Source organism: Myotis nattereri (genome assembly GCF_964212035.1).
Source record: "Myotis nattereri genome assembly, chromosome: 7".
NCBI classification, from domain to species: domain Eukaryota; kingdom Metazoa; phylum Chordata; class Mammalia; order Chiroptera; family Vespertilionidae; genus Myotis; species Myotis nattereri.
Window position 1 is genome coordinate 19,410,699 of NC_138082.1, and position 26,002 is coordinate 19,436,700.

General features: G+C 37.9%; 1 protein-coding gene across 1 annotated transcript in view; it reads right to left on the bottom strand.

Moving 5' to 3' along the window:
* ABCA12 (ATP binding cassette subfamily A member 12) overlaps positions 1–26,002 on the bottom strand; it is a gene marked incomplete at both ends in the record, with an annotated part of 178,812 nt that overhangs the window by 89,115 nt on the left and 63,695 nt on the right. The window contains 6 exons of the mRNA XM_081095121.1: positions 2,497–2,572; positions 7,959–8,071; positions 14,122–14,300; positions 14,962–15,147; positions 18,643–18,740; positions 21,117–21,208. Of these exons, the coding sequence (XP_080951247.1) occupies positions 2,497–2,572; positions 7,959–8,071; positions 14,122–14,300; positions 14,962–15,147; positions 18,643–18,740; positions 21,117–21,208 (744 nt within the window). The remainder of the gene's footprint in view (positions 1–2,496; positions 2,573–7,958; positions 8,072–14,121; positions 14,301–14,961; positions 15,148–18,642; positions 18,741–21,116; positions 21,209–26,002) is intronic.

A 26,002-nucleotide genomic window follows, 5' to 3' on the forward strand; every position in this document is an offset into this window, starting at 1 on the left:
GAAAAAATGTAAAGAAACAACCAATTTAGTGTTCCCAAATTAACCACTCTATGGTTTCTTTTTGACTGGCATATGAGAACATACTCTTACATTTGGGGGGTATATGTATGTAAATGAATAAATGTGTGAGTTATGCATGCTCTTCACTTCAACTATGAGGCTGTTTATTTATTTTAGAACTTCTTCCCTTAATGTCTACCGTTGAATTTTGTTATGGTAGAGATAGAATAAATGTCAATGAATGCTTTGGGGCCATCTACTGTGAATCAAACTGCACAATACACAGATTAACTACTTTTGTCAGATGTGTTTAACGTTGATTTTCAAATACTAAGGGAAGAGACTTATCCTGGCATAGCTAAGAAACATGTAAGGAAATGTATATGTTAACATTAAAGAAGTTTCAGAGTGCTTAGATGTGGATTAACAACACTGGGTCCTTGAGGGACTTTAAAAAAAATCTATGTCAAGAAAAGTCTCTAATGTGGCAGTCAGAGCACAGCTAATTGACCAGATGACTGATCCTCATTTCACTATAATCCATAGCCTTCATATTAAAAACAACAGCAACCATCCCCAAAAACCTCTTGCTTTTGTTTAGGCATATTTTTGAAGAGAGGCTCTCTCTTAGATATTGCCTTTCTTTCTTTTGTGTTTGTCTTCTTTTCTGTCACAGTTATTATAGCATAAAGCCATTCCCATCCCGGTGCAGTGCTCAATAGCAAAATATTGGCCTAACCTTCTAAATGGAGTGGCATAGAAGATTCTCATGATAAAATTTTAAGCTTAAAATAAAAAAAAATGCTTCACTAGAAGTGACCTTGAAATATTATCTAATCCATTCTCTTAGTTTCCTAAAGGACGTTTGATGGACAAGATTATTGCGATTGGATTTAATATACTCCCCAAATTAAGATTCCATATCTATGTGCCACTGTCCTGTCATAAACATCCAATTATTTTTTCAAACAATTTAATATATGGGTCCTTTCTCTATAATTCTATCTACTTCCCAAGCATGCTTGTAAGAAGACGAGCTTGCAGATGTGTGCATGAATGAGTGCACAACACACACACACACACACACACACACACACACACAAACAACAACAATAAAAACAATAATCTTAGAACAAAAATAAGGAGGAGGAAGAAGATCGAAGAAAAAAATATTTTTGTGCAGCTTTCTTTAGAAAATTCTGGACCAAGAAAGCCCAAAAATAAAAAATCCCTTCATTATATCAATCTCAACAAGAACCATCTTAAAAGTATTGAATTCTTCCTAATAAACTGTCAGATAGCTGTCAGCAGCTAACTATGTTTACTGTAGCATTTGCAGGTCTTAAGTGCTAGCATTCTCAATGCTAGGGATGCCTCGAGGCTCTGATAAAGATACCTGGCCTCAGCAATAACCATTCTGTTGTCTCAATTCAAGGCTTTTTAAAAAATTATTTTGATGGCTATAAAACCATCTGGAACATGGCATCCTAACAAGGGGGAATGTCCCAGGGCTGCTTGATTGCTCTGGGAAAAGCATCTGATTCAGCTACTTTAGAGGTGAAGAGAGGTGGAAACAGAAATAGGAGATGGTTTATGGGAGAATTTTGCCTAGAATTACCCAGAGTTGGAGAACTTCTTGTTCAATAATAGAAATGTTATAAACAACTAAATGCATTTTATTTTAGAGAAACATTAATGGTTACAAATAAGTCCTACTATTTGTTATTATTTGTACAAATTTCCATTAGCATAGAAATATATCCTTTGGGACTAAAGTAAAAAAATTCAATAATATAATTTATCAAGCCTAAACAACCTTTACATAGCAGGCCATCTAGTCTCTAAATTTGCCCTGAGCTAGGAATTTACTTCAATCAGCTTCAACAGGCAACTGCTTGTATTTCCTACAATAATTGTTACAGTCATTATAGGGAGCTACTTATATTAATGGTCCTTAGCAGCCAAGGTTGCTGCTATCATTTCCCCTGCCTATATCTGGGACGACATATTTGCATGCCCCAATAAGGGTCCAACATTAAATTACCTACAAACAGGTTTGCTCCCGGAATACTACTGAAGCAAATATATTTTTGCATTACCTTGACTGGGCATAAGAAATACTTTTGTTTTAAAAACTGAAATAAATAGTAATGTAAAAATATTGGAAGGTTATACATTTTTCATGATGAAAAACCTCAAAAAGGGTTGGAAATTGAACCTTCATCTAGATTTCCTCATAGACATAAGACAACCAATCCAGATAGGACACATTGGACCTAGTTATGTAATCTTAGAATTGAAATGAGATCCCAGTAAGTTTCAACATTAGTACACTTCCACTATACCCTTTTCTTTAATTAATCAAGAATTGACTTTCCTATTCCATAGTCTTACATGCATGATTGAATTGTGCCTATGAATTGTTTTGATTGATTCAGCCAGCTTTCCTACCAATTTAGAAAAAAAAACCCAACAAACCAACAGAAAAAGACTTACTGTGCAGCCAGGCTGCTTGGAGAAAGTGACTGGGCATCTTCTTCATTCCATGTATGCGTTGTATTATCAGAGGTGCCTACAGTAATAACATTTATATAGGTCAATATTTAACATGTTTCCTTACAGTAGTTATATTTCTTAACAAATATCTTCTCAGGTCAAATTAAAGGGGGGGAAATGCAGAAAATCTGCAGAATTTTTCTCCAAAGGATTTTACAAGTAATGTCTATGCTCTTTTTGTTAAAAGGAAAAAAAAACATTTAGGATATTTATAGGAAAGAGATGACTACTAATCAAAATAATCCTAATGGTCAAGTACATGCATTTTTAACAAATTATTTCTCTGTGCATCAAACCATTTATATTATTTTATCCTAAGACCTGAATGCATAGATGATTCTTGAATAGTATAATGCAGATTGACTACCATGTGCCTTGTTAATCAAATCAAGCCAATTACAGTCATGGATCACTGGGTTTTCTTTGCCTAAGTTGTCTAGAACTTAGGAACATCTGTCATCACTAATCGACATTTTTCATCTTTCAAAAAGCAGCCTCTGACTTCAATTGAATGCAGCTGTGAATGCAAATTGGCCAATTTAAACAGAATTCTGAGTGGTTTCAAATAATATGAAGGTTTGGAGTGCGGAAGGTAATCACTAAGTTGAGTCTGTTGGAAGCCATATGTGAAGATCTAATTTAACGTTGAGAATTGCCCCCAGCAGTCAAATAGGTTGCTGATTCAGCTTGCCGCATAATGTTGTATCATTAAACAGTAAGTGTGCAATAGCATTCACATTGAAAATTGAAAGTGAAAATATTTGAAATGGTTACTGCATAAATAAAAACATCATAATCCAGCACTTTCATTCAGCCCCTTTAGGAAAACACTATCACTTATTTCAGTCTTCTCTTCTGTCACTACTTATTCCTTATAAATAATTCATTATGTTTCAGTGCTGTCATTTTAACACTGGCCTAATCGTTTTCAATGGAAAATTTTATTACCAGCACTAATAATTCTACCATTGTCTCTGGTCGGAGTGTCCGATGGCCTTCTGAAAAGGTCCTAGTGCACAACAATGCACTCATCCATGCTTTCCCAGTGCTGATCATGTGGTCTATTTAAGTTAGAACGTGTGTAAAAGAGTATCACAGAATTAAAGACCTCCGTGTCTATCTCTGCATCAGTCATGTTTGAGTAATGTTTGCACCATTCCTAGTCACTGGCAGAGTGTCTTTTTCAGTTTTCCTGTTCAGCAGAGCGGAGTTTTCTTACGTTCAGCTCAAGGTGCAGCTCAATGTTATTGCTCTAATGATAGCAACGCATCAGTGGGCTAAAGGACCATGGATAAAGATATGCAGAATAAATAAACCTAATTAATAATGGTAAAACTGATTATTTATTGGCATCTATATAGAGAAGAGTCAAGGATAGGACTCTGTTGAGATTTATACTTTTGTAATGTAAAAGTATATAAAGCTGTTTTTCTAAGACAAAATAGTTCTCACTTCAAACTCTAAGGTGATACTGATCATGTTCAGTGGCATTTGTATAATATGTTGCATGGAGTTTCTCTTCCTCATCAGGCTACTAAAATTAGTACCTAATAGAATTAACTTTGTACGTCAATGATAAACTTGGCCCTGATGTTAGTAGGCACTTTTCCCTCTGGTCACTTTTGCTTCTGGACTATAAAGTATCCTGATAAAAATACTACACTTGCCAAACCAGTTTGGCTCAGTGGATAGAGCATCGGCCTGCGGACTGAAGGGTCCCAGGTTCGATTCCAGTCAAGGGAATGTATCTTGGTTGCGGGCACATCCCCACTGGGGGGAGTGTAGGAGGCAGCTGATCGATCTCTCTCATCGATGTTTCTAACTCTCTATCCCTCTCCCTTCTTCTCTGTAAAAAATCAATAAAATATATTTTAAAAAATACTACACTAAATAGGCTTTAACAAAGTGGAAAATGTTATAGACCTTTAAAAAGTGAGATTTTACTGTTTTTAATTTATAGAATTAGACATATTTTAAAAATGGTGCCCATAGATATACAAAGTAATCTAGTGCACAGGTAACCTCTTTTACCAGTAAAAATGACTTTCTATTTAAAGATATAATCCTATCTAATAAAGAGGGAATATACAAATTGACTGTCACCCCATCACAAAGATGGCAGTGCCCATAGCCACAAGATGGTGGCGCCCAATCCCCTCAGCCCCACTGGAGTCCCCAGCCCTTTCAGCCCAGCTGGGGGGTGCGGCAGGCGCATGGTGCAGCCAGACCTGCCCTCAGCCCTCCAGCTGCCCAGGGCTGGCCTGAGGCACAGGCAAGCCTAGGATGGTGGCTGCCCAGCCGCCCAAGGCCGCCTGCGGCTCAGGTAACCAGGGCCGGCTGAGGCTTGCGCTGCTGGCAGTGGCAGCAGCAGAGGTGTGATGGGGGCATTGCCATTCCCTGATCACTGGGTCACCTCTCACCCCTGAGGGCTCCTGGACTGTGAGAGGAAGCAGGCCAGGCTGAAGCAGCCCCCTCCAGTACATGAATTTTCATGTACTGGGGCCTCTAGTTTCATATAATTTACTACTTTGCAAAAAGGCAAACTTCAGCAAGTCACAAAGGTAATCTTTGCTCTCAAATTCATTATTTATAAGTGGAAATGCTAAATACTAAACTCCGAAGCAGGGAGCAGAGCTGAGGACTAGATTCCTTAACACAGGAAGTTAGGAGACAAACTTTTCCCCAAGTGTCTATTAGCATCTCCATATTTTCATGGTTGCTGTGTAGGCTCCTGAAGAAACCTTGAAGTATGTTCATAATCAAGGTTGAATCAGAAATAGACATGGGGAGGGGAGAAGATTGTAGAAACCAGTGTGAGGAGAAGAATGAGGGGATGGCTGTGGGAAAATGTATCATGTGGAAGGAATCTGGAACAATGAGTCAAAACTCCATCCGTGACTGAAAGTGGAGCCATTCTGAGGTTTGGTGGTGGCAGGTGCTTGCATGAGGTATCCTGGAATCAAGTGTGTAGATGTCCCAGTGAGTAAACAGGAGTGAGGCCATCTAGCAAAGAGCTCAAGGGACCCGGCTTTGGACATAGATCCAGGATTTAGTTTTACTTGCTGAATGTATCACATAGGCGAAGTGCCCCACCTCCCTTTGCCTCAGTTTCTTTGTCTGTAAAAATGGGTTAATAACTGTATTTCATGGAGTTGTCTTGATGATAAAAGGGACTTAAGATAACAAAGCACTTATCATTAATACAAAAAGTACTACCTTTTTTATTGTCCTTCTTTGAATGAGGGATGTGAGATTTCCAAAACTCTATTAGCCCTGTCATACGTTAGAGAGGACCCAACAACTCTGCTATGAGATACCACCCCACTCCAGCTTAACTGAAGGCAAAGCCAAGGGAGAAAATGTGTTCCCTTCACAAATATGGCTCAATGCCATGAAGAATGAGCCCGGCGTGGCCTGGCAATGTGGCAGGAGGCTGTACTGGGTGTTAGAGACCCCTGAGCTGTTGGTCGCTGGTTGAGCCCTCAGCGACAAGTTCAGGTTTCCTGAAAGATTTCCTCAAATACCTAGAAGGATTTTTCAAAGTCCAGAAAGTTTCTACGTAAGCAGGTAGGGACTTGGGGTTAATAACCTTTAGGAATTGACATTAAAACCACCGCGTTGATGTTCTCTGACTGATGAAGTCACAAGGAGGAAATTAAAACAAATTTAATTAATCATATCAAGTTTTCAAATAAAACATTTCTTTGATGTATTTCCTTGCCATCTTGACCATCCAATGACATGTTTCAATACATGCAAAACTTATTACTATATGCATAGACATGAGACACGGCTAATGCAAAATATTGGAATACTGAATTATATTGTTCACCAGGATAAATGGTTTGCTGCCTCAGTTAATAAGAAGTGCTGCTTACTCCTCCGGCTTCTAAAGCACTGATGAGCTTTTGTCATTTGTAAAACATTTTTTTAATGTTATCTCTTTATATAATTACAAGGTGTGAGTCTGCAGGTGAAAAGGAAAAGAATGATAAGGAGACACTTGAAGTTCTCAAGTCTTTAAAATGAAAATACAAAAAAGAAATACGTAGGAGAGAAATGGTGTTTGCTAGTACACTGTCTGGTTTTCTGGCCAGGACTTTTTAAAAAGGGTAAGCCTTTTCCCAGCACCTCCACGTTCGTTAAGACCTTGAATTTAACAAAAATCTTGAAAGCTAGTCATTAATTCTGTAATTGTAGATGTGCAAAATGCTCTAGACCAGCGGTTCTAAACCTGTGGGTCGCGACCCCTTTTGAGGTCGAACAACCCTTTCACATGGGTCGCCTAAGACCATCGGAAAACACATATATAACTACATATTGTTTTTGTGATTAATCACTATGCTTTAATGATGTTCAATTTGTAACAATGAAAATACATCCTGCATATCAGATATTTACATTATGATTCATAACAGTAGCAAAATTACAGTTATGAAGTAGCAATGAAAATAATTTTATGGTTGGGGGTCACCACAACATGAGGAACTGTATTAAAGGGTCATGGCATTAGGAAGGTTGAGAACCACTGCTCTAGACTAACAGAAGTTGGTATCCAAGAATACGTTAGACCTTCCAGTGAGAATTCTTCAAGGCCTTTCCAAACCTGTTTTTCATATGAAAACTAATGGTTCGAGACCTTACAATGAGTAATCAGCTTGTGACCTGACGTTCTCAGGGTACATATTTGTCGATCCAAAGATAAAGACCACATATTTAAAAGCTGACAAACTCAGTTGAGAAGATGTAATTATAAACTCATTCAGGAAAGCTAAATGCAAACAGAACATTTTACTTGGGAATTAGGGACTTATTACAGCCCTAAATATCTCTGTGTATGTGTGTGTGTGTGTGTTTTCATGTGTGGTAAATGATGCTATTCTACATATGCAAAGGTGATAATTTCGGACTCACTAGCATCAGGCTATAGCCTTGCACTGGGATTGACAGATTTATACTGATCTACTCATGCTCCAATGTCCATCATGCATTTTCAAAATGGTGGTGGAAGGGTATATTTTTACCAATAAAAGACTCATCCTGATTAAAAAGCCAACATTTGGAAATGAGGGCAAAAATTCTGCAATTCAGTGTTTCAAAAAGTACTAGGTAAAATCTGTTGAGGCTTACTCCTGATATTTATTTTCCTTACCAAGTATAAACAGTTTTACGAGCTGAGAGATTATTTTCACTTAAATAAAAGCTCTAGAAAGCCACAGTGTCTTTTCTGGCCATTTCTCCCTTTCTCCGCTCTGATTAGCCAGATGTCCAGATTTAGTCCAGCATATACCCCCACCTAAGAATCATATCATCCATAAATGATTACTTCCATTGCACTCTGTTTTATACTCTAACAGACTTTGAGACACAGAAGAGGATAGAGTAAGATGGAAATACAATACCTTGAGCTGGGGAGTTCAGAGTGTACAGCAGATGTTTAACAGATTTATGGAGAGTTCTGAAACCTTCGTTAGTTGTGAGACGTGGAAAAACCTTCTGCACGACCAGCAGCGCACTAACAAGTAGAAAAACAATTAAGGCAAATCGCATTTCGGGGTTTGCAGGCAGAAACAAAAGGTTATTCAAGGAGAAAATGTCTGCAGCAGAAGAAAATGTTCTTATAACAGAAAAAAAAAGACAAGATGGCGCTTTTGTTGTTAAATTACATGTTTGTCTTTTCATGCATAAAATCCCAACAAAATTTTCATAAATTAGAGCATGTTTCCAGGATTTTAAAGCCTGAGCCTAAAAGTAAGGGAGCAAAGTTCACATCGGTTGTTTCAATTAAGATTTAAAGATAAGTGATTAGGAATGGTTACTTCCAATGAAAGGATATCACTTTTTTTAAGTAAAGGAAAATTTTAAATATTGAAGATTATTTTCATGAAAAAATCACACCCTGATAAAAGAATAATTATTATTTAAGCACTTGAGAAATATTTACCTCTTGCTAATTAAATGGTAATGTTTTTGGAAAAAAAATGGAGCTTGCCCTAATTAAAGGCTTCATTCTGCCCTCTAAGAAGCCCACAGGCACTCCTCCAGGGGTAGCTCAAAATTAATATCCAGACTAAATGGCACTGTCTCCCCAGGAGACATAATAATGTTACCAAGAAGATGGGCAGTCTGCATTGGAACTAGACAATCAGAAAATTCACTTATGCTTGGCTTCATTCCATATTTCTTAAAAGCAATTAATTACTTAAGAAACGCAATCCCCTTTTTGTCATTAGATATTTTTAAAAATACTGGCATTGTACATGTATGTCTGAATTTCATAAATACAATGATTTATATACCAAAGATCAAAGCTAAGGCAATGCTTTAATTTACATGAGTAGTAACTAGAACACAAGGCTCTGTTAACAATTTTCCATTGTAAAGTCAAATGTAGTACAAATTAGCTAATAGTTCTCCCCGTGCCTCTCAGCCAACTAAAGGCTTTCTCTAGCAGTAGATACCATATGGGCATATATGTTAATGGTTTTTACAATATTTTTTGAATTTTTATTATTTAAGATTATTTTAATTTTAGCTCCCTCGCTATGGATTAAAGCTATATTTAGAGTGCTAAGTTTTGTATTTCCTCTAGTTTGTAGTATAACATTAGGATATACATATAGATAATGTATTTGTGTGTGTGTGTGTGTATATATATATATATATATATATATATATATATATAAAATTTCATTTAGTTCTGTACTAATTCCATAAAGTCAATTTTATTTGGCTTTTTGAAGATGGGACAATGAAAGTTGAAAAAGTTATATGACTTACACAGTTTTATCCAGTTAATAACAACTAGAGCTAGTTCTGTCTAATTTCAAAGTTTATGTTCTTTCCACTCTATGTCTCACATCTGGAATAGAAACTTTGCCCCAACATGGGAAGGAGGAGGGCAGAGCATTTCTTAACAGAGTCCACAGGCATCGTTACCTTGTTATGCCAGCGGTGTGGTTGGCCATAGAGACGTGGCTCTATTCTTTTCATCTCTACTCTGTACACCTCAGGCATTTTTAGATTTGCCCCAAGAATTTCCTGGTTCTCTGACTTTAGTTGTTTCTGAACCCTGGTGACCAAATAACCAGTTAAACAGTCTCAGATCCTAGATCTGCCAGCCTTCTCCCAACGAGACCTGCTACCAGGCTTATCTGACCTGTTGTCCAAAGGAACACCTTCAAAGACTGAATACTTGGCATCAGTATATTTTTATACCCATTAAAACTGTCAGCATTATTGTTATTAATACCATGAATAAAATATCAGTAGACTTAGTTTATCTTTATTTTACAAAATGTAAAATAATGACAGCTGGCCCCCATCTTCTCTAAAATCGTTTGAACCATTGATCAGAATATTTTTATTTTAACTTATATATTTTTTTCTGCTATTCATCATATAAAAATGAAAGTTGCCCAGAGCAAGTTGCCTCGTAAATAAAGATATTTTTAGATAGTTTTTGTTAATTCATATCTCACATAGCTTCTTCATAAGTGGTGAAAGTAATGGATATTTTTATATACCCTCTTGATTTTTTTATGATTGCTCATTTTTGCTAATTTCTGTCATAACCTTAACATTATATCATCTGATTTTGGTGATTTGGTTATATGCCAACTTGAAAGTTAAAAAAAAAGTCGTTGGAGAAAATGATGAAAATTGTTATAGGGTTCATATAATAAAATAAACCAATGACACTGTAATTTGGTGATAAAATATAGTCATCTGTGAAGAAATTGTGGCTCTTAATGAGATTCAGTTTAATAACAATAGTAAAGAAGAATTAACTTTAAAAAACGGTTCATGAGGGCTTTTTAAATAAATATAATATAAGCCACATATTCAATTTTAAATTTTCTAGTATTCACGTTAAAAAAGAAATTTCAGTAACGTATTTTATTTAACCCAGTACTTCTAGAATATATTATTTCAACTTTTAATCAATATAAAATTATTAATAAAACATTTTAAGTATTTTACTATACTAAGTCTTCAAAATTCACCTTATATTTTATACTTAAGGAGCATCTCAATTCAGTTGGTAAATTTTCATTTAAGAATACTTAATCTGTATTTTATTTATTTATTTATCTATTATAGAGTCGGTAGATTTCATTACATTTGCAGGTGAAAAAGTAGGTTCACACACCCACATTGTTCCAAACATACTGCTACCAGTTACTGTATCAGGTGTCAGTGTTTAAAATTTAAGTTAATTAAACTTAAATGAGGTTAAAAATTAATTTTCTAAGTCAAAAAACACATATAGCTAGGACATATAATATTAAAAAGAATGAATATTATTCTTTAGCAATAATAAATAAATATTGACCAGTTTAAAAAAGAAAGAGTTGTTCTGATTAGTTAGAAGTCTAATGTCATCTGCTTTAAAAATAACTTGAAGCTATTTCTTTTAGCTACTTCTTTTTTCTTCTTTGTTACCATATAGGTTGATTTACAACATTTTTAATCATCACCCAACAAACTCTATTGCCTAATGCAATAATATACAATTTTATTTTAAATTTTAAGAGAATAAAAATAGCCATAGTGCAATGTCCTTTCTATGTACTATACTCCACCAAAGTAATAAAGTGTTTTAATTAATTAATTAATTTGGAACTTCTACCTTCTACTGAATATTATTTTGTGAGATTTATTATTTTTATTTGTTGTTTTTTAAGCAAATTTCATTGATGTATAATCAACAAACAATATGATGTACCTAGGTTACAGTTCAGTAAGTTTTGCCAAATTTATATACTTACTAGAGGCCCAGTACACGAAATTTGTGCACTCGGAGGGAGGAGGGGGTCCCTTAGCCCAGCCTGCATCTTCTCACAGTCTGGGAGCCCTCGGGGGATGTCTGACTGACATCTTAGGCCCGCTCTCTGGGAGGAGTGGGCCTAAACTGGCAGTAAGACATCCTTAGCACTGCCGCAGAGGTGGGAGAAGTTCCTGCCACCGCTGTTGCACTTGCCAGCCATGAGCCTGGCTTCTGGCTGAGCAGCACTCCCCCTGTGGGGTCGGGCCAAAACCGGCTCTCTGATATCCCCCGAGGGGAGTCGGATTGTGAGAGGGCACAGGCCAGGCTGAGAGATCCCACTGGTACACAGTCGGGGCCTGGGAGAGATGTGGGAGGTTGGCCCACTGGGGCCGGACCACGGAAGGGCTCCAGGGCATGTCCAGCCCATCTCGCTCAGCTGGCCCATCTGGCTCACCCAACCAGACCCCAGCAGCAAGCTAGCCTACCAATCAGAGCATCTGTCCCCTGGTGGTCATGCATGTCATAGCGATGGGTTGACCAGTCGGCTGTCTGCCCCCTGTTGGTCAGTGCATGTCATAGCAAGTGGTTGAGCAGCCTTAGCATATCATTAGCATTTTATGCTTTGATTTGAAGGGCCGGCCGCTCAACCAGACACTTAGCATATTAGGCTTTTATTATATAGGATGTAACCACCATCTAATAAAGATACAGGCATTTTGATAAAACCTACCCCACCAAAAAATTTTTTCCTCATTCTCCCAGCAGTTGCCCTAAAGTACACTGATCTGATTTCTAGTACTTTAAAGTAATTTTATCAATTTTGGAACTTCATTCAAATAAAATCATACAATACCTACACATTCTGTGTGTTGTTGTTTTTTGGCCTAGGTTGTTTTATGAGCATGATATTCATAAGATTTAGGCATCTTGTGTGGTTCAATGATCTGTTTATTTTATTATTGAGTAGAATCCCAATGTATAAATAAACTATACTGTTGTCATTCTGTTTGCAAATATTTGTTTTTATCATCTAATTTTTAGCTATCATGAATAAACCTGCTATAATCATTAGCATAGAAGTCTTCATGTGGGCATACATTTTCATTTTCTTGGTAAACACCCAAGAATAGAACGCCACATTATATGGATCTACTGTTAACCTCATTAGAAGCTTTCACACTGTTTTCCAAAATGGTTTTATCATTTTACACTTTAACTAGCAAGCTATAAGAGTGCCATTTGCTCTACATTCTTGCCAACAATTGGGGTTGTCCATCTTTAAAAATTTTACCCATTCCAGTGAGTGTGTAGCAATATCTTACTGTAGTCTGAATATTATTTTGACATTTTTCATTGCTACATTATACATTCATACAATTTCTCTTCTCCTTTAATTGATTTTCCTGTTTGCTTTCTAAGACAGAATATAAATAGGAGTAAGAGGATCTAGTATAAATATTCTGGGTGAGTAAAAATTTCCCTACATGCTAAAATGAGGACCAACCTAGAAAATCAAATTCCTAATATGTTGTTGTTCCTTCTACAAATTAGTTATGACATGCTATTGTGGAAAGAGCATGGGACTTAGATTCCTTGAGTTCAGGTTCTGTTTTTGCTACCTACTAATTGTAGAACCTTGGTAAGTCATATGACCTCTGTGAGGTTTTATTTCCTCTTCTATAAAACGGGGATATGTTTTCTCTATCTCAAAGCACTGTTGTGAGGATTTAATGTTGTGAGATTAATGTGCCAGCATAAGGGTTTATTATAAGGTCTTTGAATAAACATAAGCTCTTGGAATCTTTCCAAAGAAGATGAGAACACTGTTTTCTGGTGCTTCAGACATTAGAGATGGAATACAGTGTACTGTTAATGACATATTAGAGAGAAGGCCTGCATTCTGGAGTTGGAAATCTCAGGTTTAATCCCTCCTAGCTGCATGATCATCAGATATTTAATTTTTATGACCATCTGTTACCTCATTTATAAAATAAATAATAGTTTACTTGCAGAACTTAATGTGATATTATAAAGGGCCCAGTGAACTGTCTGGTATGTAATGGGACTCAGTGATTGACAGTTGATGTAGTTATTGTTGATTTTTTTTTAATGCTCATTTTTAACTTAACTAGACGGGACAATCAAAGCCTAAGTACCATTCCATTAAACTGTAAATGCTGGCCATACTCTGGTTTCTTTTATAAGGAAAGCAACCTTTAAAGGGGTTTCTTCTGCAAAATTTCCCAATCTTTGTGTTCTATGTGTCAAATAAAGCCAACCCAATATGCAGGGTCAGAAAGATCATGTATAGCGTGGCAGCACAGGAGGGAGACCAATCCCTTTGAGGTGACTCAGTTCAAACTCTGATAAACAGGGTTGTTTCATATTGGATGGTGTCAACCAAAACCCAATGAAATATTTATTCTTAGGTAGTTTACATGCTACATACATGGAGCTCTTGTCCCTGAATGGTCCTGAGTCAATGTTCCAGTCTACCATTGGTCCTGCTATGCACCTCTTTCTCAGAAACTCAGGGATATCAACTGACAAATTAGTTGTAACATTAGTGCTCTTCCTCACTTTCTCATGTACATTTTAATAACCCTAGTGACCCTAATGTGTGTTTCCTCTTTGCTTAACTAACACCTTTATCTTCATTACAAAAATCTGCAATAAGGTGCTGAAGGGTTATTTGCTCCAATTTTACCTACCTACCAACGATCCTCACAAGTAATATTTTTAAAAACGGACTTTTTTATATAAATAGTAACATCTCAAGTCTTACATTTTCTTACCTGTTTGCATTTCGAAGAACATCAAATACATGGCTTAGTGTCGTGTCATTCTGAAACACATCTGGAAAACTAGAGAGAAGCTGCCACACAGCTGTCTGCTCTTGCACTTTTGAGAAGAGGGATAGAATTTTGACCATATCCTGAAATACTGTCTTCTGGTTATTGGGGTCCCTTGATATCTTTAAAGAGTAAAACCACAAACAGGACAAAATGAGACTTCAACATTTGTAATCACATGGCTTATTGCAATAAACAGCTAGATTCTCACATAAGCCATTCTCTCAAATTGTTAGTGACCCAGTGGTCAGCAAACTGCGGCTCGCGAGCCACATGCGGCTCTTTGGCCCCTTGAGTGTGGCTCTTCCTAAGCCTTAGGAGTACCCTAATTAAGTTAATAACAATGTACCTACCTATATAGTTTAAGTTTAAAAAATTTGGTTCTCAAAAGAAATTTCAATGGTCGTACTGTTGATATTTGGCTCTGTTGACTAATGAGTTTGCCGACCACTGTAGTCAGTTTGAAGTCATCCTTGACTTGAAAATACAATAACTATTTCTTTTGTTCTTATACATAATTGCATTTTCCCTATACCTACAGAAATTGGCATATTTAAAGTTTGGATAACAGAGCTATATTTGGAATTACATTTTTGGAAATTAATTTCTTAAAATAAAATTAGCTTCTGAGTAATGTTTTTATTTTTCTCTAGGACCTGGTTTGGGAGGTACAGTCATATCTTCTCTCTATCCATTAGTAGATCTTATATTATTTATTTTGGTGGAGAACCCTTAAAACTTCATATATGAAAATGTTTACTATTATCAAGTATTTACACTCACCTGAGAGAATTGATTTGTTAATTCTTGGAGAGAAGACTCTAAAAGGGTCATATTGGACAGGCAAAATTTGTTTACAACATTTTTTCCTAGAGTGGTCCAAGAGAAGGTGTAATCAGCAGTGTATCCTGGGTAGCTCTCACACAGCTCTCTTCGTATGTCTTCTGAAGTTGAATTTTGATTTAATAGCTAAACATGTGTATGGGAAGAGTGGAATGATTTTGTTAGTAAATATAGATATTAAAGTGTTCCAGTCTTTAATGAAATATATTTTCACAATAGTCATTTTAAGTTTCTGCATTATAGCAAAATAACACTAAAAGACACTACCCATGAAGAGTCATCAAATGTGTGAATGCAGTAATTTTTGTCATTGTTACAATTTAAATGATGTTCATATAATTTGTTTAACTGAACTCATTTCTTCTCTCTGACCAGAGAACCTAAAGGCATCAGATCTTTGCTGACAAAAATCTTCAGGCTTAAAAGCCTTAGTGATTCCTTGGTACCTAGCAGCAGAGACTAGCGTTTTCTAACTCTTTGTGACCCCTAATGGCAAACTGGCCATGATCTTCGAAAGACTTCCAAAAAGTAGCATCATAAGGGTTTGTTCTCAAGCCCAACAGTATTTATTCAGAGAAGTGGAAAAACATGAGTTATGTTTCATTTGTAAAGCAAATATTTTATTTAAGAATTATGCATAGCCCTAACCGGTTTGGCTCAGCGGATAGAGCGCCAGCCTGCGGACTGAGGGGTCCCGGGTCCGATTCCGGTCAAGGGCATGTACCTGGGTTGCGGGCACATCCCCAGTGGGGGGTGTGCAGGAGGCAGCTGATCGATGTTTCTCTCTCATCGATGTTTCTAACTCTGTATCCCTCTCCCTCTCCCTTCCTCTCAGTAAAAAATCAATAAAATATATTCTTTTTAAAAAGAATTATGCATAAAGCCCAGCTGGCATGGCTCAGTGTTTGAGCATCAACCTATGAACCAGAAAGTCATGGTTCGATTCCCAGTCAGGGCATATGACCAGATTGTGGGCTCAGTCCCCAGCGGGGGGCATAAAGAAGGCAGCTGATCAATGATTCTCTCTCATCATTGATGTTTCTATCTCTTTCTCCCTCTCCATTCTTCCCTGAAATCAATAAAAAAAAACTTGAGCCAAACCGGTTTGGCTCAGTGGATAGAGCGTCTGCCTGCGGACTGAAGGGTCCCAGGTTCGATTCCGGTCAAGGGCACGTACCTCGGTTGCGGGCACATCCCCAGTAGGAGGTGTGCAGGAGGCAGCTGGTCGATGTTTCTCTCTCATCGATGTTTCTAACTCTCTATCCCTCTCCCTTCCTCTCTGTAAAAAATCAATAAAATATATATTTAAAAAAAACTTGAAAGAAAAAAATAATTATGTACTAGTATATGAAGGAAAAAAGAAAACATGTATATGAAAATACATAAAAGTATATAATTACCGAAAGAAATAATTGGAAAGCATTTTCATTATGGAATCATAAGTCCCCCATATATTTCACAATACTGATCAGTCACAGATGCAGCAATATTTTCAGCTACAATATTGATCACATTCCCTATTATTGAACTTGCTTAGATATTTATAGAGCCAATTGTATTTAGTTATAATATTTAATGGGTCCTTCTTAATAATTAATTCTTATAACTCTGTGAAGTAATGATCAACTAACTTCATTCTCCTCTTAAGTTACATCACTTAACTCTACTGTGACACAACTTCTAAATGTAATGGAACAAAACGGGATCCGCTTATTCTAGGATATAAGTGCCAGGTCTTCTAATCACTCATCTATATCCCTTCCCTAACATTGCACATAAACTCACCCTAGAATGATTTCTCTACTCATTCGTGCAAGGGTTGCAGAAAGCAGTAAAGAAAAAGAGGGAGGAATTAGAGATTGCTGACATAGGCATCAATATGTCATCCTAATTTTTACATCCCTTCCCTCCTCCAACTAGTCTAAAAATATGTATCTATCTATACATAGAATTTTCATTTTTTTACTTATTCTCACTGGATATATGATTCTGTGCTGCCTTACAAAATTCTGAAATTTTATTCCATATGAGAAAGAGAACTTGGGAGTTTCAACACGATGAAGTGGTATTTTGGAGGATAGCATTGCTCTTCTAGATGTTAAAGAATTTAACTGATCCAATGCAAGAATGATTGCTTCTAGGAACCAACATGGAAGAAATAGAATGGAATAAAATAACTTTCCCTGGTTTATACACTAGCCTGATTTGAGGGGAAAGCTTTAAATTAGAATTACTGGGCACAGCAGAGACTCCCTATGCCACTCGGGGTGCTTTGGGTATCTCAACTATTATTTATCATTGAAACTAGATATTTAGCATCTAGACTGGACTGCAGGGGAAAGTCTTATATTTCAACCAGCACTGGCTGAATTGCTTTGATAGGTACGGTACCTTTTCCTGGCATTCATTTTTGTGTTATCCTTTGGTTTATAACCAGTTTATTGAGATGCCTTAATTATACAGAATACAAACTCAAGGGTAACTAACAGAGGCATATTAAGCAATAGTGGTTATAGTCACTGAAATATAATAAAAGTTAGAGATATGTTCATATAAAAAATATGAACTTGGGTATATTATTTAAAATGCTTGTGTGTAGGGATGAGGGAGGGAGGGAGGGAGGAAGGGAGGGAGGAAGGAAGGAAGGAGAGAGAGAGAGAGAGAGAGAGAGAGAGAGAGAGAGAGAGAGAGAGAGAGAGGAGAGAGAGAGATAATTGCAAAATATTGAAAATGACCTCCTCTGAATTTCTGAAGAACACATAAAGCAAGACTCAAATGCTTACAGGGGCCAACCAAATAACCTAACTGTATGAATCTGGCTGGATAAAAGACAACAAGAAAAAGTAGAGTTAACAGAAGAGTACCTTGTCTGCCTAAACGCATTTAAGTTTAATTTCTTAACATCTCTGTACACACACACACACACACACACACACACACACACACACACTCCCAGGATGCCAGTTTACACCTTTGATGGAAGTGATGTGTATTATCTTGCAATCTAGAATCTTCACGTAAATGACTAGTAAATAGAGAGAGAACCATAGCTAAGCTTCTTAAACTCTGCTAAGGAAAAGGATGTTATTACTTCAGAGAAATATTTTCCATTGCTCGAATTTTTCCAAAGGTATGAATGAGGCAGCAAGCTTAATGAGTGTTATAGCTTTGTTTGCTTTCATATAGTTTTTTTTTTCCTTTCCTGCTTCAGAAAATGAAAAGATCACATATAATATTACAGTTTTTCTTATTAAAGGAAAATCTTAAGTTTGATTAAGGGACTTAACAGGGAAGTAAATAAATATTCAAGACCTTAAAGAAATCAGAATGTCTCGCCAAAACTGGTTTGGCTCAGTGGATAGAGTGTCGGCCTGCGGACTTAGGGGGCTCAGGTTCGATTCCGGTCAAGGGCATGTACCTGGGTTGCGGGCACATCCTCAGTAGGAGATGTGCAGGAGGCAGCTGATCGATGTTTCTCTCTCATCGATGTTTCTAACTCTCTATCCAAATGGGAAAGATGGCCCAAACCTCTTCCTATCTGGGAGATCCCTCTCTTAATGAAAGAGGTATTTGTCCAACTGTTGTTTTTTATCAGTTCATTACACAACTGAGTGAAATTACCTTTTCCAAATCAAGGATCCTGGCAAGGAGTTGGCTACCATTGAAGGTATCTGTTCCAGCACTTTCCAAATGAGAACGTGGACTGGGAAATACAGTGGCTGTAGTAGAAGAAAGAACAGATTAGATACTATAAACACATACACAATAATAGGCAGGCTCACATAAGAATCCACAAATATCACTGCGCCCTCATATACCCCACAGTAAGAATGTGCTCAAATAGGCACCTTCCATGAAAGCTTTACTCTGGCAAAATGGCAAATTTAATCTGCTTTTCTTTTCACATAAAATTGTGATGGTTTTGTTCTGCTCTTGGTTGTTTTCCAGTAGTTTTAGACGTGATTTGCTTTCATGCCAGTTTATGTCATTAAACTTCATCACCAGTATTATTGCCTAATAAACGGAATCATTTCTGTGCAGGCCTAGAGGATGTGAGGTGCCTCCATCAGCTCCACAGATCCATCATATCCAACATCTGTTCAAAGGATCTGCCAATGTACATCTGGTGATAATGGCTTTCTTTTTAATTATTCAATTGGGAGGCTGAAATCTGCTTAAGATCATAAATTCTCTCCTCCCCAAAGTGGCTTCTGAATGATATTTCAGATCAAATAAATGGGATAAAGCAATTAGTCTAGACAACAGTATACTCCACTTAAGTAATTCCCAAAATGACCTCGGCTAGCACTGTATGGAATGTGGCAGAGAGCTCTGGATTAGGAGCAGTAGTTAGAAGAGTATGCTCATAACTATAGCATGGGTATTCATTCAGCCAATCTGCTAACTTTTGTAATTTTTGGACAGAAATACTTTGCTATTCTCACAGCAAAGAATTTTAATGTTAAAGATAGATACAGTAACCTATCATCATTAGGTCCTAGGCCAGTGGTTCTCAACCTTCCTAATGCCACGACCCTTTATTACAGTTCCTCATATTGTGGTGACCCCCCAACCATAAGATTATTTTCATTGCTACTTCATAACTGTAATTTTGCTACTGTTATGAATCATAATGTAAGTATCTGATATGCAGGATGTATTTTCATTGTTACAAATTGAACATAATTAAAGCATAGTGATTCATCACAAAAACAATATGTAATTATATATGTGTTTTCCGATGGTCTTAGGCAACCCCTGTGAAAGGGTCATTCGACCCCCAAAGGGGTCGCGACTCACAGGCTGAGAACCACTGTCCTAGGCTTTATTATAGTCCTCACGGGGCTGAAGAATTTACCAACTGTGGTGAGCATACAATGCAATATACAGATGTGTTATAGAATTGCACAATTGAAACTTATATAGTATTATTAACCAATGTCACCCCAATAAGTTTATTAAATTACCAACTAATTTCTCTAAACCCAGGCACTGCATCTGTAAGATGACTAGCCAGGGTAAGAAACATAATCGTTGGCTATAGAGCAAAGCAAAGCTTACTGGACCACAGCACTATGCTTTTATTCTGCTGTGCTTTCACCTATTCAGCAAATGGATCATTCACAACAGAACCTTAACTCCTCAAAGCCACTCATCACCATATACTGACCACATTAACACAGGACATTTCTCATTTGGTCCATCAACTTGCATTGGAGTGTTATTTAGTGTCACAAAATCTTAAATGTCCCATGGAATTCTTTTATTCCCCTGAATAGAATCATATTCTATCATACAGGAATTTTCTGTTTTGTTCACTAATATGTCCCCAGGACTTAGGACAGTGGAGATTGATAGCTGCCACCCAATAAATATTGTCAAATGTATGTCAAAAAGTTCTGCTGTTTCAAGAGTTTTCTCAGTTTGTGCCTTCAAGCATGGGGATTTCTCAGGACCAGCTGCATCAGAATCCCTTGGCTAAGGTTCAGGAAGCTTAGCCTCATTTCTCCTGCTCATTGAAGTTTGGGACCACGGGCTCCCTATGAATGAGGGAAGTACACAGCCACACTGGTAACTGATTCTGAATTGGAAGAATAAGCATCAAGCTGAAAGAGTCCATCAGGTCTGCTGGATGACTATGGTCTCCACACTTAACATTGTTGGGGCCATATTCCTTATCTGTAAGATGGGAAATTTGGATGAATCTCTGTGATTCCACTCAATAATTTTTATTTCTGAGTCGTTTTCTGTACCATCCCAGCATCATCTCACAGACAACCACAGAGTCCCGACTCAATTCCGGCAAAGGCTGCAATTCTCCGTATGTGAGTACCACCTAGGCTTTTGCTCCCGAGAGTGTTTCACTAAGGACTTAATTTCCAATTATTCTCAAGAACTTTGCGTAATTGCATTGCCACACTTAAGACAACCATGACAAACATTTAAATCTCCTAGGGATATTCTAGGCATTCCATACTGCTGAAAAGTTAAAAGTATAAACACTTTTAAAGATTAGGCCTTTACCGGGTGTTCCAAAAGACCTTACTGGATGTTCCAAAAGACCTGCTCTAAACTCAGGGAAGAGAATAGCTTACCTGGTGATGCATGTCTCCTTTCTGGAACTTCAGTGCTCTGGAGTGATAAATTGCTGCCCTTCAGCAGGTTGGACGACTTTCTCAGAATCACACTAGAGAAGAAAAAGCAAGAACTCTATAACTTCGCCCACATTAATTTCAGTTAGTTACGGCAATGTATTGTGTGGCAGATTCCAGGGCTCTCGGAGGACTTTCACATTTTTAATCTGCTTTCTAGGATTTTAGTGGAAGAGCTCACCTAACCACACAACAATGAATATGTCATATATCCTACAAAGTAAATCTTATTTAGAAAATAAAATGGCCTAGATTAGGTTTAAAGGAGTTATTTTTACTTTAATCTTATAGAAAGGAAATTATTTTTAAAAGAGGTTGGAGCTAAATATTGAATATATATAATATATTTTTCTTTTAAGAAGATAATGGATTCTAAATAGATGAGTCCATGAGTATTAAAGAGATAGAAACAAAAGTCTGTTCATTTTTCAACTTTTAAAAACCCCACACACTTCCATATTAAATTACAGATGGTATTTTGAAGATTATCAAAGATGAATGCTTGCAAGACAGAATTAAAGAAGAAGGAAAAGAACACACATTTATTGAGTATCTAGTCTGTTTCAGGCACTATGGGCTGTGGCATTACAGGTGGCACCAGGTGTTAAAGGAATAATGATATCAGCCGATTTTTAATTGTACTGAATCTATCAGCCAGGCAATAACAGCACTGTGGTGCCAGGAATCCCCACACAACGTGATCACACTACCTTTGGAATAAAACAGTATTAGCCATCCCCATAATACAGGAGCCCTCTTTTTAAAAACACTCATTGTCTGTTTAGTTGATTATTATTAAAATGGAGATAATCATGTTTCCTTAAAAACTGGATATACTTAAAGAATTTAAATTTAAAAATAAGTAAATAAGGAAGTGCCTAAAATAAATGTATATATACTTCAAGAGTGAAATCAGTCCAGATACCAGGATATGAATATTTTTCAGAATTTCTAAAAGTTGGTGGACTTTGTGTCATTATCCCAATATATAAAAAACCAGGGTCTGTAACAACCGACCAAAGGCTCCACCTAACACTGGAAGTCAGTCCTGCATTCAGTGCTGGGTTGTCATGATGACCCAGAATTGACTGATGGCAGTGTGGGTGCAGTGACACAGCACTGACTGCCAAGGGGCCTGTGGATCAGGCCCAGAGAGAGGCCCAGAGAGAGAGGCAGGGTCTGATCCACAGCCTCCATGGCAGCTGTTGATCAGCCATTGCCTCTCTCTTTCTCTCCAGCTTCACCAGCACCTGCACCTCTCTTTCTCTCCAGGCCTCTGTGGGGGCTGCTGATCAGCCCCACCTCTCTGATCATGCCTGGAGATAGGCTTGTGGATGCTGACTGGCATAGAAACTGACCAATCAGAACCAAATCTGGGTGAATTGTGAGGAGCCAATGGCTGCCTAGGAGGCGGAGCTTTTGATGCTGACTGGCATAAAAACTGACCAATCAGAACCAAAGTGGCCAGCAGGGGAGGGCAGTTGGGGGTGAGATCAGGCTGGCAGGGGAGCGCTGTTGGGGGCAAGATCAGGTCGGCAGGGGAGGGCAGTTAGGGGCAATCAGGCAGGCAGAGGCAGTTAGGGGCAATCAGGCCAGCAGAGGAGAGCAGTGGGGCAAGATCAGGCTGGCAAAGGAGGGCTGTTGGGGGCGAGATCAGGCTGGCAGGGGAGGGAAGTTAGGGGTGATCAGGCAGGCAGAGGCAGTTGGGAGCGAGATCAGGCTGACAGGGGAGAGCAGTTGGAGGCTAGATCAGGCCAGCAGGGAAGGACAGTTAGGGGCAATCAGGCAGGCAGGCAGAGGGGATAGGGGTGCTCAGGCAGGCAGGCAGGTGAGCGGTTAGGAGCCTCCCTGTAAGATCGGGCCTAAACTGGCAGTCTGACATCCCCCAATGGGTCCCCGATTAGAGAGGGTGCAGGCTGGGCTGAGGGAATCCCCCCTTCTATGCACGAATTTCATGCTCCAGAGCACTAGTTTATAAATAAAAGCTTAGTTAAGGTACATGAAGATGGATATAAGAAGATAAAAGTGGAAGAGCAAGAAGTTCTGCTAACTATTGTGGTTCCATTTGACTTTCTTTATAGAAACAAGGAATGAATCCTGGTACCAGGGTACTTTGTGATTAGTAATGGGGGGGAGGGGGGGAATCTGTGCTTTTTTTTCTTTCGGTGTGTCCTTTTAGTACCCATGATAAGAAGAGGTGATATTTGTTTTCATTCCCTAGCGTTGCTGTCTTTCAATATTCTCTATAAAATGTACCTTTTGCTTCAAAAGTTTTGCATTCTTAATGTATATTTGAATTATTCATGACCATGACTATACTCCCCTAAATATTTTTACATTCCTCATGCTGCCTATTTGGATGGGAAGCTATTGAGATAAAAATAAGAACTGACCTGAACCTTTCCCTTCCCTCATGCAGAAGTTTGAGAAAGTCAGGTTCACTTTTCTTTTCATCAACATATTTTTAGTTGACTTTGAAATACTATAAGGAAGACTATTGAGTATCAACACATTTCAAAAATACAAGGAAAAACTGCCTACATAAAAATTTTAAGGATTGGGGACAACAACAAACACCAAAGGGAGAATGACGAAGATCAAAGTGAAAAAAGAAAGAACAAGAGCAAAAGGAGACGGAATAATAAAGGGGAGGGGAGGGAGAAGAGGCAATAGGAAACGAAGAAAGTGTGAGCTTGGAGAATGAAAAGCTGCACATACTCTACAGAGGACACCTTGCCCATCTTCCCACACTCAGAGAAGAGTCCTAAACACCAAAGAAAAACAAACTCATCCCTTCCCAGCAAGCTGCTGGCTCAGCAGTTCTGAATTTGCTCAATAGTGAAATGGCTGTTTCCAGACAAGGAGGGCTCTTTCTAACGGGACCTATCCTTGGTCAGGGCGTGTCCATGATTCCGTGGTCTCCCAGGAATGAATTCCATGTAACATGAGTGAGGAAGTGGTCCATCTCTTTTGATGTCATCTTAGCTGGTCTTTTTGTTGGTGCAAGAGTTCAGGATATCATGTGTGCTTTAACATTAGTCTGCCTGCAGATATTCCTGTTTTATTTTGCATTTACAGTGTGTGGTACGATGCCATGTGTTCACTATCACTGCACACAAAAAACCCTATTGTTTTTAGATGTTTAAAATGGAAACCACAAAATAAATGTAAAACAGAGAGTGTTGTGGGTAAAAAGATAAATTAAGGTTATAAGTTGAAACACAGCTACTTCCCCCAGGCAAAGGTAATTAATTCTATTAACTCTCCATTAAATTACTAAAGGAGGGCAGCAAGCTAACCAGTCTTACTGAATTAATCATGGTAATCTCTGAACTTTGTAATTAGCATGATCATATAGACAGAGCACTATCTGCTTCTTAAAATGGTAGGTGAGAGACAGCACCCTTTCTTCTATTTGATATAATTTCAGCACTTTTACATACTTATTTTATACCAATTTTAAGTGCTTTATGTTTGTGTGCCTATTCTTACCACTTCTCCATTTTAGGCTGTGACATTTTTGGAAGTAGGCACCATATCTCATTCATTTTTTTATTCCAAGCACCTAGCACAGTACTGGACCACAGCTCAGATGATTGATTACATGAAAAGTGGCCATATTGCTGGGGTGTAGGAAAATATCTTTGGAATCCAAGCTCTGCCTCTTTCTAAAAGGCCTCAATCATTGCTTCCTTCATCTGAAAATCAGGAATAATATAGTTACTTTGCAAGGTTGTTATGAATTCTTGCTGCCTGGGCCCTATCATCATAGGCACTCACCAATATTAAACACCAAAGTACCCACAAAAGAAGATGGTGCAGAGACACAGCCTTACCCCTTACAATGGAGCTGAAGTCCCATGCTTATACATCTATGCTCCACATATAGCCCTTCTAGAACACTAGAACCTTCAACATCTCTGGACAGCAACTGAATGCACCCCTATTATTCATAGATCTGAAACCTGTAAGCATTGGCTAGTGAGTAGGGACAAGGCAAAGGACCTCACCTAGGGTTTTGTAACACCTTCTTCATTTTATTATTTAATTTATCAGTTTACTTATAACAGGAATTTTCCATTTGTAGTAATGATCACTTTTCCCCTTCATAGACTTTAAAATTCTTGAGAAAACTCTACAATGTGTTGTGTTGGCAGATGGTAGGGTATTTAGCACAGGATAAGCATTGAATTCTAGATAATTAAGACTACCACTTGGAAGAACGGATAGCTAAGGAAGCATCTTTTCTTACATAGCCTGGTCTTCCCTCCACTATTGCATACTTGGTTCTGCAAAGGCCCTGGAAAGAGGAAAAATCCCAGGGGTGACATCACAGACCCTAATGTATAATGTGACACTGTACCCATCATATTCATTCATTAACTCACCAAATGTATTAAATTCACACCACATATAATAAATGGGCAAATCAAATAAGAAAACCAGGAATTGTGCATTAATTGTACTAGCTAAGTAGGAACATGCATGGGGAATAATGGGAACACACTACAGGGGCTGCTAAATGAGAGTTATTTGTGTTTCTTGTAGAGCAAGATTCTAGGACCTTAATTCTTTAAAATGTGCTACCTTAAAAATTTACCTTTACCCTTTCACTAGGCCAGTGGATATCAACTGTGGACAATTCCCTCCCCTGCCCCAGGGGGACATTTGGCAATGTTTGAAGACATATTTGATTGTCACAACTGGAAGTGGGTGGTGCTACTGGCATCTAGTGGGTAGAGGTCAGGGATGCTGCTAAACATCCTACAATGCACAGGACACACAAAAATTATCTGTCCATGCCCTAGCTGGTTTGGCTCAGTGGATAG